The sequence below is a fragment of the Poecilia reticulata genome, chromosome 8 (genome assembly GCF_904066995.2).
Source record: "Poecilia reticulata chromosome 8, P_reticulata-male-v2, whole genome shotgun sequence".
Lineage (NCBI taxonomy): Eukaryota > Metazoa > Chordata > Actinopteri > Cyprinodontiformes > Poeciliidae > Poecilia > Poecilia reticulata.
Genome location: NC_088837.1, coordinates 1,578,254 through 1,594,946, shown reverse-complemented (window position 1 = coordinate 1,594,946; position 16,693 = coordinate 1,578,254). Strand labels below are relative to the sequence as shown.

Below are 16,693 nucleotides of genomic sequence, written 5' to 3'. Positions count from 1 at the left end.
AAAAATCCTTTTCACTGCAGTTTTGTGAAACAAACCAATTTTGATATGGCTACAAAAAAAAAACACCCTAACAATGAAACGTTTGACGTTGGGGTGTTTTCAATACACAAATTTACTTTTGAAATGTCAAATTGCTCAATTATATGGTCAAAAGAAACACAGTTGTGACTTTTTCCTCATCTGTTCTTTACTTACTTTAAATTCCTGATTTAAATCCAATCAACATTTAATTTTCAACTTACCAAATTCTGAAAAGCCCAAATTGAATTTCCTGTAGTTTTGCTGTTATTCTGGGTCGCTACATTCTGAGGAAGGTTGGATGTTTGGGTCAGCAGGACTCAGTCTCACAGGAAGTGGTGACACAGTGTCAGATTCCACTGCAGCTCTGTCTCTGTGTGTCCCATTAAACTCCTCCACAGTGAAATCCTTTCTGCTGTTTTCTCCGTTTGGCCTCGACTCCAGCTGAGCAGAAACCTGCTGGATTCCTCTGCAGCTCAACACACTGCTGACTGAACAGCACAGGAGGACACAGAGCCAAACACTAAACTGCTTTATTACTCAGTAAAAACCTTTAATTACATTCAAATCATTTTAGCAAATCTATATACAGGTCTCCCAGTGGTAACCTGGCAACAAAACCCACAAAGCTGCGACTGGGAAAAAACGATCACGTGTGCTAACTTTCCATTTGGGGAAACAACAATTACATTCTGTCGGAAGCGTTTTGATTCCAGTGTGCGTTTTGGAACAGGAAGAGGATGAGAAGGTTCTGCTGGGCCTCCTTCGGTCCGACCGGGTCGCTCAGGGCTCCATGCCGTAGTTCTCTATGCCGACCTTTCTTCTGCGTGGCTGTTCAGAAACAACACACACAACATAATCAATACCTCTGTCAGCAACACACACAGCATGTACAGGTATGTCAGTGAGTTAATGTTTCTAAAGTTTATTAGGTTCTCTTACATGGCAATATGAACAGCAGAATGCTTGAGCGAAACTATTTTAAGCATTCATTTCTGATCATTTTATTATTTTTTGGTAGCTGAAAGCTCAAGATTCAAGTTTATTGATTTAAATATGCAAAATAATGTTTGGGTTTTTTACAGAAATATTAAGCTATAACTTACACAATCATGGGGGAGGAGGTAAGACAGAATAGGTTGTTGCTAAAGAAGCTGAATGTTTACAGACTGCAATATCCAAAAAAATGGGGGAGAAAGTTTTGTGGAAGGAAAAAATGTGACAAGACAAGACAACTGCAGCTTTGAGATGATGATTTTGAAGTAAAGGTCATCTAATGTTTGACTCAGAGCTGCAGCTGTCACTCTATGCGTGTGTTGGGTCACTCATCAACCAGAGACACCATCAACAGATGGACCTCTGAGCAACCAGACTGTTGCTCAGAGGTCCAAAGTCCTCCTCTCAGATGAAAGTACATTTTGCATTTCTTTTAGTCCCAGAAAGAATCCTCACTGTGTGAAGTCCAGAGTGACGTTTTCTGGACGCCACTCTGGACTCTGACTGTCCAGATCTGACTGACCCCAGATCAGTCAAAGGTGATCTGGGGTGTCATGTCACCTGCTGGTTCTGGTCCACTGGGTTTAACAAATTCCAAAGTCAGTGCAGCTGTCTAACAGACCAAAAGTCCACATGCCTCCTTTTTTCACCATGGTAACATCAGAAAAGTGGCTTGACCAAAACTCTGTAGAGAATCTATGAAGTTTTAAGAAGAAGAAAATGAGAGACAGCTTCCGAAACAACCTGGGCTTCCAGAACCCCAGTAGAACCGGGCCTGTCTCCTCCCGCCTCGCTGCCCTGATGGAGGAGCTCAAGCACAAGGAGCCCAGACCAAGAACCGGGTGCAGAACAGCACATGGACAAACGTTTATACTTTTAAATCCGTCACTGAAAGTGAATATTTGGTTTTCATTAAGCCAGCCAGGGCCGGCCCAAGCCTTTTGTGGGGCCCTAAGCAGGTTCCCATTTGGGGCCCCCCATGCCACCATGATGCTTCATCATTCCTAAGATACTTGCTGTGCGTAACATAACTACAACATTAGATTCATTTGCGCTTCTCTTACATCATACCAGAATCATTAGTGCTGTTGATTTCAACCTTAGAGTTTTTACCTTTTCATCGTCACAGCAGCCGCAGCAGCAGCACCGGATGAGAACCAGCAAGACCAACGTGAGAACCACGCCTGTGCACAACAGTGACAAGAAGCAGGAAGAGCTCAGGTATCAGTATTTGTACAAAAACCGGTTTACAGATGGAAAGGAATCCTCCAACGTGTGTTTTTTGGAAACCAAACTTCTGTTAAGGTATGTTTTGAACCTTTGTGATGTTAGCAGAGCTCAGTAGAGCAGCCCAAAATCATACTCTAGTAAAAGATGCACTACTTCAACATTTTTACTCAATAAAAGTAGAAAGTAGCCGTCCAAGAAAGTAAAAAAGTATTTGGTAAAAAGTCTACTAGAGTACCGAGTAACTGATCATAACTTTCATAATTTAATATTTGACAACTGCATCATCAGGCAGACCAAAGTATAAAATTATGTGGAAATTTTGGTATTTTTAAAGATCAAAGTGAAAATTATGCATATGAATAACAAGATTACAACAAAAAAAAAAACAATCAGGCAAAGCATTTTTTTCCCAAATCAGTTTCTTTCAACATAAAACTAATGAAACTTTAACAAAACTGCAGGTGTGTGTGTGTTTGGTGAACTTTTGGTTAAAACATGCTTGTGGTCGAGTATCCAGAAATTTTAATCACATAAGAGTAGAGATACTTCATAATAAAATGACTCAAGTAAACATAAAAGTACAGTGTAGTAAAATTATTGATAAAAGTACATTTTTCCCATACTACTCAACTCTGCATGTAAATACCTGCTGCTCATTGGTAACCACCTGTTTTAATGGTTAACAAATTCCAAAAGTTAAAAATGTCAAAAATCTTTTGAGCTGATTAAATAATTCTCAAAAATATCTACCAGTCAGACAAAGAAAAAGAATACGTTAAAATGAAAGTAACAGAGCTGCATCACATTTAGTGCTGCTAATATTGTCATAATTTTATGACTTGGTAATGTTTGCATGCAGGGCATATGGAGACTTTCAAAGTATGCTTATGATATTATGATATTAGAGTGTTTAGTTAACTCACCTGCTCTGGCCATACTGATGGAAACTAGCTTAAGCTAAATCTGATTCTAAGCATATTTTATCAATGATTTTTGCACATTTCCACTGTTTTGAATACACTAATAAACCAAACTGAACTCCAACATGCTGCCGCTTTGAGCGCCACACTTCTTACCAATGAAGATAAAGAAGATGGCAAAAGAAGCGATGTCCCAGTCAGACTGGAACATCTGCTTCGACTGCAGTCTGGAGACCACATCGTTGAACTGGTCCTCAAACTCCTGCTGGATGTTCTTCTGAGCCATGATCCAGTCTGCTCTCAGAAAAACACAGAACCAAGAGAAGTCAATTATTGGAAGAACTATTTAGAACCAGGCTTGGACAAATATGAGGTTCAGACTGATGACGGAGTAAAAACACCAATTGTTCTACATAAATAAATCACATTATCTGATTGTCTTTATTTAAAAGGGGGAACAAAAATCAACAGTGACTTGTACTGATGCTTAGATGTCAACACATTGATTAGTACAAGTCTAATAATCTGTTAATGGAGGTGGTTGGCTCGCCCAGTGGCGCAAAAAGTGGGTATGCAGCGCATGCAACGCATAGGGGCGCAGCAGCAGAGGGGGCGCCAAAACTCCGTCTGGAGGGGGCGGCGTGCCGATGATGTTTTCCCATAAACTTAAGCGCGCCTTACGCGCAGGGGGAGACGAGGTCCTTAGCCCTGACCTGACGTACCTTCCTTCCGGGGGGCAGGGGGGTGAGGGCGCCGATTTATGTTTTCTCATCCACCTGAATAATGTGTAGTTGCGCCACTGGGCTCGCCCGGAACGTTAGCTGGAGATCGGCACCAGCAAACCCTCCCGACCCCACTAAGGGACAAGGGTGTGTGTGTGTGTGTGTGTGTGTGTGTGTGTGTGTGTATGTATGTATGTATGTATGTATGTATGTATGTATGTATGTATGTGGCTGGCTGGCTGGCTGGCTGGCATCCCACAACATAATATTTCCACCATCAAACTTTTTTGTTTTGTTTTCACACCATCAGTTTGTTTTTCACAACTGTACATCAAACAGACATTTTTCCCCCCCCTTTTAGAAATTAAAGGAAATGTAGAGTAACTTCCTGTGCTGCTCTGGTGCTGGTCACTATGTCCAGTGGATGTTCATCCATTTTATCAGTGTATGCTAACAGTTGTGGTCATAGCGGGTTTGTCCTGGTTGGGTCAGGAGCACAACAGCGGCCCGTCAAGGTTGCAGTTATTGGTGCGAAAGGGGATTGAAGGGGTGACGGGATGCACCTTCACGCATTCAAGGGAAAGTTGAATCTTTAAACCTGGCCGTTGGTTGGTGTTTTTAATTAATATATTAGCACAATTCAGCATTGATTTGGTGTCAATAGAGCTCATGACCTGGAAGCTACTGGTTGTTGTTGTTTGTTTGTTTTTCCCGAGTGTAAATGTGTTGATGGTCCCTAAAGGAACCTCCGCTTTCTGCAGCGAGAACACGGAGCTGAGATATCCGCCGTCTGTGTAACAGCCCACGGTGTGAAACCCCCACTGACCGCAGGGAACCACGGAGCGAATATCTGAGGAGCATCCGACCTAAAGCTGGTTTCACCGCAGGTCCTGCACTGACCTCTGGGGAAGTTATCATTCATCCGACTGCTGGCAGTGAAAGATCGGAACTATTTTTTAAATATTAATTTCTTCAGTAAATACAAACGTATTCTTTATAGTCTTATTGAAATAACCAGAGTCAAACCTACCTGTACGAAGAGTCGCTTGTTATTAAGTTGTTTTCTTCTTCTTCCGGGTTCAAAGATCTTTTGTTATAGTGCTGCACCTGTTGGTGCTCCACCCTCCTGACTGAAACAGGAGCAGGTAAGGGAGTGGCTGTGGCAGGATCAGGGTTCCGGGATAAATGTGTCGAACCACTTTGCATTTGTTTACAGAAATGTAAACAAATGTTTCTAAGACTCATTTGGAGTCAGCTATAGATGGTATAAATTGTACCTATTTTACTTTTTTATTTAAATATTCCATTTACTTTTATGTGCTTGTTTTTATAGTCCCGTTCTGTTTCTTATTTTTTTCTACCAATGTTGCTGTGTTTTGCATCTCTACGAGACATTCCATACTGTGATGTTGATGATAATAATAATAATAATAATAATAATAATAATAATAATAATAATAATAATAATAATAATAATAATAATAATAATAATAACAACAACAACAGACCGAACTGATTGCATTTATGTGGCATGAACCTTTCATATAAATTATATTCTTAAAAAGGCTTGAAAATGATCCAACCAAATATCAACTGTAATATTTTCTTTCTAAACGCTCCTGGTAGGTTTTTATTTATCTTTGGACGCGTTGGGCGGGATGAGTCCTGAACGGAAATCTTCTCTGACAGACAATTTTGTTGACCAATGAACGTGCGAAACACGTATGACGTCACCAACATTTGCTACGTGGAAGCAGGAAGTAGCTCTCCACCTGTTTCCGGGTTGGCTTTCCGTCACCAGCTGAACTTGTCGGGGGGGAATGATGGCTGGGGATCCCGTGCTGGCCCTGCGGGTCTCGGAGATCAAGGACCCGGCGGCTCTCTTCGAGCGCTATAGCACCGAGGAGATCCGCCGGGTCGAACGCAAGGTCCGCGGGGAGATCGAGCAGAAGAAGGAGGAGCTGAGGCAGATGGTCGGGGAGCGGTACCGGGACCTGATCGACGCCGCCGACACCATCGGAGAGATGCGGGAGTGCTCGGAAAGCGTGGTGGAGTCCATCCAGGACATGCAGCGGTACTGCCACACACTGAAGCAGGGCAGGAACGGCGCGGGAGGCAGCAGACTGGAGGTACCGGTCACTGCTGTGGTTAGAGATCCACTCCTGACCCAAACTCAAAGCAGACCCTGAAGCAATCCCTTCACAACATGAAGAGTTTCAGGTGATTGAGATCTGATCCTTCCATCATCAGCAGCAGCATCATGTTTACTTGTGTCCCGCTGCAGAACCAGAACCAGAGGCAGTGGCAGGAGAAGTTCTACACCATGGCCTCCCAGATCAAGCTCCTCCTGGAGATCCCAGAGCGCATCTGGAGCGCCATGGAGGCGGCCCAGTACCTGCAGGCCACTCAGCTCTACCTGCTCTGCTGCCACCTGCACAGCCTGCTGCAGCTGGAGGCCGCACCAGGCGGGCTCTACAGTCCCGTGCTGGCCCGCTTCCCCATCCTGGTCCGCCAGGTCGCCACCACCGGACACTTCAGGTACGAGAAGGGTCAAAAGGTCAAACTGCATTTGGAAGTGTTGTGGTAGAGATGGCTAATCTCCAGGTTAAGCCTGTCACAATTATCAATTAATCGTATGATAAATTAAAATGAGCGTGATCATTTCCTTTCTATTTTTGAAGGGCAGTTTTCTTTACAGAGACTTCATGATCCATTTTATTCATGGCTTCGGTTTTGCGTGGTTTTCATTTCCATTTTATTTAATGTGTTTCGTCATCGCATTTTATTTTGAATATTTAAAATATCTTCCAATTCCAGTGTTGTGTTCTTTGCAAAATGTAAATTTATTGGACATTGAGAGAGCAAACTTAAGATACTATTATCAATATAATATCGGTAAATAATTTCAAAACAACAATAGGAGGCCTCAGTCCTCTAGGCGCCCGTCACAGGTCAGAGTCCCGACCCGGTGACCTCTGCTGCATGTCTCCCCTCTCTCTCATAACCTGTTTCCTCTCAGTCTACTGTGAAATAAAGGCCACTAGAGCCAAGAAAAACAAAAAGAAAACAATATTATTGTAAATCACAATAATTAGTGAAGCAATTTATTGTCTAAAGGTAAAAGTACAAAACTAAATATTTCTTCCTCATGTTTAACAAGAATAAGTAGTCCATAATTTATAAACTAATAAGGATTTCTCTGGATGTTAAGTTTGTTTCTCCATGTTTGATTCTAGTAGTAAGTATAAAACTAAATGTTAGCTCCAGTTGTTCTGGGTTGAGTTTTAGATTTGCTCAGTATAAAGCAAAATGTTGGTTCTCCATGTTTGATTCTTGTTCTGGGTTGTTAAGTAAAATAACGTGATAGCACTGAAATGTGTTGTGTTCACTGGTCAGATTTTTGAGTTACCTGTCGGCCAATCACTGGTCACATTCCTGCTGGCAGCAGATGTCTGGCTCCGCCTCTGAACGCCGTCTCCCTCCAGGTCGACCATCCTCCTGGACAGCAGGTCTCTGCTGCGCGGCCGTGCCGTGTCGGACCAGGCTATCGCTGAGGCCCTGGTCTCCACCATGCTGCTGGAAGACAGCTCACCACGCCAGGCTCTGGCTGACTTCCTGTTGGCCAGGAAGGCCTCCATCCACCAGCTGCTGAACCAACCGCAGCACGGTACAGTTCCTTCGGTGAACCGTAGTCACATTCAGAGGTACTGTTAGTCCAACCCAGGCATGGCTACATTAGCTGTTAAACAGAACCAACAGAACCAGAAACCATGGGAGGGTACAGGCTAATGCAGGGCTCTGATAGTTTTGGGTTTTTAATTATAGTTGAGTTTTATTAGGTTTTCAGTTTGTTATAATTGGTTTTTGGTGTGTTAGTTTTTATTAGTTTTATTAGTTAAATATGATTTAGTTTAGTTTTTCTTAGTTTTAGTGCTACTTCTATTTTTTGATACGTTGGTTATTTTTTAAGTACGTAATTCAGAAAGATCAAAGTATTGTATTGTGTTTAAGTATTCATATATTAGTTTTAATAATACATATAGCATAGTTATAGTTTTTCCCAATTCAACGTTTTTTTTATTTTGGTTAGCAAAAATGGTTTCTCAGTTCCAATTTTTGTTATTTTGTTCATTTTCATTAACTACAATAACCCTGGTTACTAAGCAGCAGGTGGATGATATAATTGCACTATTAATGATTTATTAATGACAATAAGTCATTAATAGTCTGTCATACTGGCGGGATAAGAACACCATCCACTTACCCTTAAATACTTTTGTAGATGAATGGAGGAAGTCATTTGCTCGGATAGGTGGAGGTCAAGGGTCATGTTAACCAAACAGCCCGACTGCAGAGCTGAAACACTCTGACCACAGACACCAGCAGCTTGTGGGCGTACATTCAGATAAATTGCTGGTTTTCTGTCATTGTTTTGAGAATGAACCAACTCGTGGCGTGTTTTTGTCCTCCAGGCGCAGGGATCAAGGCCCAGGTGTGCAGCCTGGTGGAGCTGCTCATCACCACGCTCTTCCAGGCCTACGCTGTCTTCTACATGCCTGCTGAGGGGGCTCCCAGGCCAGCAGAGGGCGCCCTCAGCTGTGGCATGCTCTTCTCCACCTTGGAGAATGTAACCTCCTGCACTCCCACAGGTAGGACAAACAGTCACCATCTGTAAGATTTGCTTAAGTTCAACTGCACCTCTAAATGTGTTCCTATGCCCGGTGCAAGATACACGGAAGTCATGATATGACTTGTGATTAGGGGTGTTATGATACTCAAAGCTAATGAGACAATACAGGACACGAAACTGAGTTCACAAGAACGAGACGAATCGAGATTTTAATGTTATTTTCAAGATAACTTCAAATATCACATTTAAAGGCCTTTATTCTGCATTTTAATTAGTTTAGCCAGAAATTCAACAAACTGATGTCTGTTTTTGTGTCTCTTCAGTAATTAAGGCAGTGCTTCCACTGTGTAGTATTTACCGTTTCCAGATGCTGTTCAAAAGATGCAATGTGGCTGTGATGTAGCTCAATATAACCCCATACGTCCAGCCAGTCGTTGTAACCAGGCTTCCTGCCTCCTCACAGACACAGCCAGACTCTCTCCGCTCTACTTCTCACTCTGTCTTTGGTTCTGTTGGTTCCAATTAGATGAAAACTGTTGTTCCGTTGAACTTGACTGTTCCCCTTGTTCCGTGTTTCTACCTGTGTGTGGACCGTTCAGGGTGCGTAGGAGTTGTTGCTCGTTTATCAAGGCGATATCCTGCTCTCATGTGTCGCCAGCTAAAGGCAGAAAGGTGTTGCAGCAGGAGTGGAGTACAGGCAGCTGGTTCAGGTATCTGCCTCCATCCATCACCGAGTTTCAGCCCACCCTCCGGACCCTGGCTCAGCCCATCCAGGCGGAGCAGCTCCGGGACACGCTGCAGCAGTGGATCAATACGTGAGGACTGGTCCACAAAACCAAACTCCTCTGTGTTCCACTGGGGCTTTTATGTGGTTAGTTTGGTAATCGGTTCTTCTCCTCAACTTTTCTGTTCTCAGCTGCAAGCAGGACATCTGTCAGGGCGTTGGGACCCTCCTGGTCTACGTGAAGAGCCTCAAGGCTCTGGCAGCCATTAGAGACGCCGTGTGGGATCTTCTGACCACAGACTCCATCAGTCAGCACTGGGGTAACGTATGTCAGCAGCTGCTGGGGCGCCCCCTGGCTGTGTGGGAGGACTTCTTGCAGCAGCTCTTCCTTCACCGCCTTCACGTGGGTTCTCCTCTAAATTCAAGGATATTTGGAATCTTCTGTGTTGTTTACCCACCGAAAAGGTCCTGGCGATGTAAGATCAAACTTTACTTTTTTATTTTTCCTTTTTTTCGCCCCCAAGACCATCACCAAAGAGGAAACGGAGGCCATCGCAACAAGCTCAGTGCAGCTGCTGACCTCGGCCGTGAGAGACCTGGAGGGCCAACCGGTCCAGGCTGCCGCCGGCAGCAACCCGCTCTCCGGTCACAGTGCTCAGTACGAGGCAGACGTGGCGTCCTTCCTGTGGTCAGAGTCTCCGGGGGACCTGCTGAGCGACGCGGCCTGGGTCAGTGTGGCCCAGCGGGGCCAGCAGCAGCAGCAGAGGAGCGGGCTGGCCATGAAAACGCAGGCCCTGACGCCCTGCGTTCAGAACTTCTGCTCCTCTTTGGACGCAAAGCTGAGAGCCAGACTGGATGACCTCCAGCACTACCTCCCATCACAGGACACAGGTATCCCTGATTCATAGCTTACATACTCTAGCAGAATTATTTTTTTCCTCATTTCCAAAGAATATAAATGATAACACAAACACATTGTTTTCACTCATGGTTAATCATGAAGCCTTTATTGTCAAATAACTTTGTTTACTCTTTTTAAATTATAATAATAACAGAAACTACTCAAATGTACCTGATCAAAACTTTACATACTCCGGGTCCCTATACTGTGTATTGCCCCTATTAACATTGACGGCCTGGAGTGTTTGGTGGTATTAGTGGATGAGACTCTGAGTAGTTTCTGTTGTCATTATGATTTTAAAAGAATAAACACACTTATTTGACAATAAATGGCTTCTCCCAACCACTGACCATTTGTGTTTTTGTTCATATTCTCCCACAAATGGCTAAAAAAAATTAAAAGTTTTACCGGGGTATGTAAACTTATGAGCACAGCTGTATAACTCTACAATAATCATTGCAATATTAAAGTCATAAAGAAATGCTTCAGTCTTCAGTTTTTGGTACAAAAAAAAACAAAAAGCTGTTACCTCATGCATCTTACTCATTTCACTTCACATTTCCATACTCCTGATCTCCTGATCTCTGATCTCTGTAAACCACAGAATCTGCAACAAACTGTCTGAATGATGCAGCTTACTGCAGGTAAGGTCTGCTGACCTCCGTGTGCTTTTCTGCTCTCTGCAGCATCCGACTCCATCCCAGCCGCGCCGACTTCCTGCAGGTCCCTGGACTCCTCTTCGTTTAACCGCTACACGGACTCTGCAGCGGTGGAGGAAGCTCTGCGCGAAGGCTGCGTGGCCTGCGTTCGCCACATCCTGTTGTCGGTCCGCTCCGAGCTGGGCTCCGCCCCGACCCGCCTCAGCTCCGTCCTGTTCATGGCCAGGCTGTGCCAGTCCCTGGGCGAGCTCTGCCCCAGCCTGAAGCACTGCATCCTGGGCAGACGGGGACTCGGGGAAGCCTCAGCCAAGGGGACCCCCAGGCAGGGAAAGAAGCTGGGCAAACCCAAAGCCGCCCCAGAGGTCAGCCCAGCACAGGCCAAGTGGGCGGAGCTGAAGGAGGAGCTTCTTGGCTGCAGCATGGACGCTTACCGCATCTGGAGCTCCGCCCTCTCCAAAGTCAGAACCCGTCAGAACATAAAGTCTCAGGCCGAGTCCACACGTAGCCGGGTCTTTGTAAAGCGACATAGCGCTGATTATCGTTTTTATGAAATAGTCTGATCAGTTTAAGAAACGTGGTCATCCACACCAACCTGCTGAATTACATTGTTTTAAACAGGCCAAACCCATAGGGGGCAGTGTAGGGCAAACATAAACCTATGTCAGCCAATCACAATCCTTCAAATTAACTGCGACTTTCTGCTACAAATTAATCGTGGTGAAAAATTCATTTGTGTGAACAGAGAGAGAGACTGAACTAATTTTAAATACAGTGTTAGAATATAAAGTTAATAAAACACAAGGTGATGTTGACTGGGAGTCGTGTTAAAGTCAGTGTGTCCATATTGGGAAAGATGGTTCAGACAATTATAAGATGGGAAAAGATGGATAAAACGGCTAACCTCCAATCAGCTCTGTACTTTGCAACTCAGCTAATTGGATTTAGCGTCAGAAACGATGTAAAAATCATCAGCTCTCTGGTAGCAGCCATTTCTCCTCCACTATGTGACCATTGCTTCTGGCCAAGCAGTAACAATGGTCACATATGTGACGTCACGCCGCATTATTTGTTGCAGACTGCCGTGCGCTTAATTCTAAATCTCAGGTTTCAACGTCCCCACACAAGCGTGAAAAAGGAGAATTTACAAAGTCTTGGTTAGAGGTTTCATTGTTGATCATTTTTAGTGCTATTAAATGGACTCTACATGTGCATGAAAGGTGAAATCATATAAAAATATTCCAAGTTTCCCAGATATCTGGCTACGTGTGGACAGGTTCAGCCTCAGTGTTGTGCTGATGTGTTGCTCATCGCGGCCTTGGTTTGACAGGGGCTGATGGAGACGTTTGGCACGGCGTTGCTGGCAGAATCTGCTGGTGCGGTTCTGAGCTCCACAACAAGCTGGGAGGAACTGGAGATCCAGGAAGAGTCTGAATCAGGGAACAACATCACGTCCAAGATCCGCCTTCCGGTTCAGGTCAGGATGATGTCACAGGAAGTAGGTTCTCTGATTTGCTGCCGTTTCACGTGACGGACTCTGAGTCTTGTGTCCTGTCAGGCGTCCTGGTTTGTGCAGTCTCTGCTGTTCCAGCTGTGCGTGGAGGTGAACAGGGTCGGAGGTCATGCTCTTCCCCGACCCACCCTGCAGGAGCTGCTTCAGTCCTGTCTTGGTCAAGTTCTGCATCGCTACGACGTCCTGGCAGAGCAGCGGCGGGCCACGGTGAGGAACACATGTTTTGACAGAGTTGATTTTCTGCTAAATGTTCAAGTCAAGTTTATTTCTGTAGCACATCAACAAGACAGTTTCTCTAGATCTTGCCTAAGCATTAGTCCTTTAAATCTGGAAATGTTCTTCAGGTGACAGAAGGCCAACTTTGTAACTGTCTTTATGTGGCTTTGAAGGTTTAGGTCAAAATTGTAAATCAGTACAAAATAACTTATTAAATATAGAATTAATATTGTGCCTCCATTAAAAGTATTGATATTATTTTTAAAAAAAAGATATAATTATTTCATGATTTAATAAATTATTTTACGTTCTTGTGCTGAAGCACATTGTAAATTAAGTTAAGCTGTCAACCTGACCCATCAAACTCAGTGAGCGGGATTAGGGAGACACTTGCTGCTTCAAACAGCAAGTGAAGACAATTTACAATTTAAAAAAAATAGCAACACATTCAAACAATTATTTAATAAGTCTTCCATTTGTTGTAATTTGGCCCTCAAATTACAACAAAAATAGTGAGTTAGTAAGTCATTTGTGTCCTAAAAGACACAAATTCTTCTTCTCTGAATTTCTCTCTTCTCCCTTTCACTAGGAGTTCGTCCTCCCCATAACTCAGAACCGAGCCTTGCAGTTGTTGTTCGACCTTCGTTACCTTAACACCACACTGGGCAGCAGAGTGGAGGAGGGCAAGACCTCCAGATCCCAGCAGGACCCGAGGTATGTCTGCCCTGGAGCTGGGTTTTGGTTGGTCATTGGCTAGCTAGCTAGCTAGCTAGCTACTAGCTCGAGACTGGATCCATTTCAAACATGTAGAAATACAAAAGCTTGAAAAAATCGGAGTGTGTCCATATGGGACTGTTTTCAAAGCTAAACATGGAGAAACGCACAAAATCAAAGCTTTAAAATGATGTGGTTTCAAGTTCTGCTTTTAGGGAAATCTGACTTCTGAAAGAACTGAAGTATTGAAACATCACATGATGTGCTGCACAGTGACGAGAAGAGAAAAGACACTGGAATGTTTTTATGTTCAGTCCAACAAATCAAACTTTACATCATTAAACAACATTTAATTGTTTTTTTTCCCTATTTAAACATTGTGTTCTGTTTATTTTCCAGATTCCACAAGATATGTGATTGGCTGGAAAGCTTCATTGACCCCTTTGACCTGGATGTGTTTACACCTCCGCTGAACGCCAATCTCAACCGTCTGTCCCAGAGGACCTCGGTATGTTGTTGCCATGCACACAGAACGACACAGTCATGAAGCAACCCGATGTCTCAGACATGTGTGTGGAACACTCATGAGAAGAGGCTGTTGTTCACATGTTCCAGTCGCTGCCATGTGTTTGCGTCTTCCAGGTGCTGCTCGGCCTCCTGACTGGTTCGGAGAAGCAGTTTGCGCCGCGGAGCAGCACTGTCAACTCCCAGGAGCCTTACAACATTCTGCCACTGGCCAGCAGTCAGATCAGGTCAGACATGAACGTCAGTAAACAGGAAGTGAAATGTTTTGTTCTCCATCAGGTGGAGAAGGTGGAGTTTCAGAAAGAGCAGAAGTTTTTAGAGACCGAGGCTCTTCAATTTCAAGGCGATAAATTAGGAAGTAAAATTTGTTTTACGTTAAATTTGAAATATAACTTAAAGTTGTCATTTTTATAACAACTGAAGGTGACATAGTTACTTAATTATGCTATGAAATCAGAATATATGACTGGAAAATATATAATACTGCTCTTTTAAATATGAAAACTGACCTAGAATATTGAGTCCATCAGAGCTGATGACTTCACCTGTCAGGTATTACGTGATCACTGCATGATAGTCGGTGTCTGTCTGGTTCCTGTAGTATGTCTGATCAGCAGGTCCTGTCTGTTGCAGGTTCGGGTTATTACCTCTCAGCATGTCAAACACTCGCAAACCCACGTCCTCCTCCAGGGGATCAGACAAGTCTCAGAACCTGGTAAGTTCTGGAGCCGCAGGGGTCGGGGTGCTGAAGCTATTCTGGGTCCGAGTGTGTTCTGAGAGAGGACATTTTCATTCACTGACAGCCACAGAGTGATGTTATTTTTTTTGTTCCATCTGCATAAAGTGTTTTCTGTCATACTCTCTCTCCTCCCAGAGATTCTGAGATTCTGAAGCCTTCAGGCAAGTTTATCAGAGTTGTGTCTGTCTGGGTGTGTTTTGGTTGTGCTTTGATTTAGTTGGAACAGTGGCAGTGTGGGTGCTCTTCATCATTTCTTGGTATTTTCATCCTGGCCTATGTTGGAAATGGCAAGAAGGCTGTTTGAACGAGCCGATCCAATCTTTGTACCGCTTTAAGTCAGGGATCATCATTATCTGACTCATCACTCGTTTTTCTTGGGTCAATCAAAAATTGTTTTGACCATCTGCTTTTTATGGCCACGCCAAGCAGAGCCATGAGAACTGGGCTCCACTTCCTAAACTAAGGCCTGGTCACATAAAGCCGACTATCTGGGAAAATGAATAAACTTTTTTGTGCTTTGATCCTTCATCCATGCAAAGTCTCAAGTTAATATCACTAAAAATGAAAGTTGCTCAACCTTTATATATGTACACTCAAATGAATCTCCTGGTGCCATATTTAATTCCTATCAGGAAGTCATGGTTGTTTTTGAAGTTTCAATCTACACTGCCTCCTTTCCGCTGTTTAAGGGTTAATAGAGGAGCCGTGTTGTTGTGATGACTTCCTGAAGGCGGAGTTCCAGAAAGAGCAGGAGTTTTTAAAGGGACAGAGGCCCAATTTCAATGTGTTCAATTACAAGGTCAAATTTTGTTTGTCATATTTCTGTCAGCATTTCTGTAACAACTGAAGGAAGCACAGTAACTTGATTGTGTTATAAAATGGCACCATGTGTCTGAAAAACACATATTACTGTCCCTTTAAATCATCGGGGCTGAGCAGGTTCGTGTGGATGAAAATATTCCTGAAACCTATCCCAGTGTGAACAATATTATTTTTTAAAACATTGTGATGAAGTGATTCTTTTTATAAAGACCCAGCTACATGCGTACAAGGCTCAAGTTCACACTCAGTTTTAAACAATCAGGACTTACATCTTGATCATATATGAGTGGTCATAATGTTTTGGCTCATCTCTGGCTTGTTTTACCTGGTTCTGCTCTATGAAGCTACAGAAGCATCACCTTGTTTGAATCCTTTGCTTGAAGGTTTTCCTCCCCACATGGAGGAATGGACTCACTGATCAGATCTAATATTAACATGGAGTCACTAACTGCCTGGCGTGTTCTGGTTTTATTGAACATTAACAATAAACAGACTTCAGAAGAAGCTCTCCCCCAAGCATGACGGCCCCTCTGTCCTCCCTCTGCAGGCTCCTCAGTCCTCCGCAGCAGGAAGTGATGACGTTTTCCGGCCGGGCAGTCTCTTCAGGCAGCTGGCCGATCAGGACGAGGACTCAACGGCGCCCTCTCTGTTCAAGCTCAGCTGGCTGTCTGGCATGGCCAAGTAACCCTGTGTTGGTTTTTCTGTTCGCCTCGTAGATTTTGTAAAAACACTGTATAGTAAACAAAACGTTGTCTTCTGACGCCTGCCTTCTGTGTGATTTCATTCACTTTACTCAAACAAAAATCTGCTTCTGATGTTCAAACTAGAGGTGCAGCAATAAATAAATCGGCCCTGATTTCCTCCATTTTGGGAGATCAGTGATCGGCTGATGCTTACATGTGAAGCTGATCTTATCCACCGATCTCATCTACCTCAGCAAAGGTCTAAAAATCACCCACTATCTTCTGTTGTTCCGCCCTGAGAGAGCCTGACCGACTGATCCGCCCACCAGGTCATGTCTGCAGGTTCACAGTTTCCAATAGTCACCTAACTGCCAAGTCAGCAAATATCGTACTATATTTATCAACATTTCAGACAAAAAAATCAGTATTGCCCAAAATTGGAATCATCAGATCAGGCTTTTTAAGGATCGGTAATCGGTGCACCCCTAGTTCAAACAGCTGACTGCACTACTGAAGGAATATGAGGAAAGAAAATGCACCCTCTTTCAGTTCAGGATGCGGTTTATTGAATTCTAACATTATTTAAATCTAACCTCAAGAGCAGGTTAGAGAAAGCCAAATTGGGAAAGCTGTGAAAACTAAGTTCACCTTTGCAGCAGGTCAGAGTGGAAAGCTGAGTGAAAC

The 16,693-nt window shown here is 43.7% G+C and overlaps 2 protein-coding genes across 4 annotated transcripts; one reads left to right on the top strand and one right to left on the bottom strand.

Moving 5' to 3' along the window:
* Positions 1 to 535: 535 nt before the first annotated feature.
* Positions 536 to 5,042, bottom strand: LOC103468277 (small integral membrane protein 22). Its single transcript, XM_008415229.3, has 4 exons — positions 4,917 to 5,042; positions 3,321 to 3,458; positions 2,128 to 2,198; positions 536 to 849 (listed from the first exon to the last, which is right to left on the bottom strand). The coding sequence occupies exons 2-4, from the start codon at positions 3,448 to 3,450 to the stop codon at positions 802 to 804; spliced, it is 249 nt and encodes an 82-aa protein (XP_008413451.1). The 5' UTR covers positions 3,451 to 3,458; positions 4,917 to 5,042; the 3' UTR covers positions 536 to 801.
* Positions 5,043 to 5,620: 578 nt separating this feature from the next.
* cog1 (component of oligomeric golgi complex 1) lies at positions 5,621 to 16,086 on the top strand. 3 transcript variants are annotated; one of them, XM_008415228.3, is made up of 16 exons: positions 5,621 to 6,015; positions 6,171 to 6,424; positions 7,372 to 7,553; positions 8,359 to 8,535; positions 9,175 to 9,331; positions 9,433 to 9,643; positions 9,765 to 10,131; positions 10,828 to 11,258; positions 12,128 to 12,274; positions 12,356 to 12,517; positions 13,116 to 13,240; positions 13,640 to 13,748; positions 13,883 to 13,992; positions 14,399 to 14,480; positions 14,640 to 14,665; positions 15,874 to 16,086. In XM_008415228.3, exons 1-15 carry the CDS (start codon positions 5,707 to 5,709, stop codon positions 14,646 to 14,648), a joined length of 2,832 nt encoding a protein of 943 aa, XP_008413450.1. In that variant the 5' UTR covers positions 5,621 to 5,706; the 3' UTR covers positions 14,649 to 14,665; positions 15,874 to 16,086. The 3 variants fall into 3 exon arrangements, with proteins under 3 accessions (XP_008413450.1, XP_008413449.1, XP_081465704.1); XM_008415227.2 differs by lacking the exon at positions 14,640 to 14,665; XM_081609578.1 differs by lacking the exons at positions 5,621 to 6,015; positions 14,640 to 14,665 and adding an exon at positions 6,039 to 6,106.
* The last annotated feature ends 607 nt before the right edge of the window (positions 16,087 to 16,693 follow it).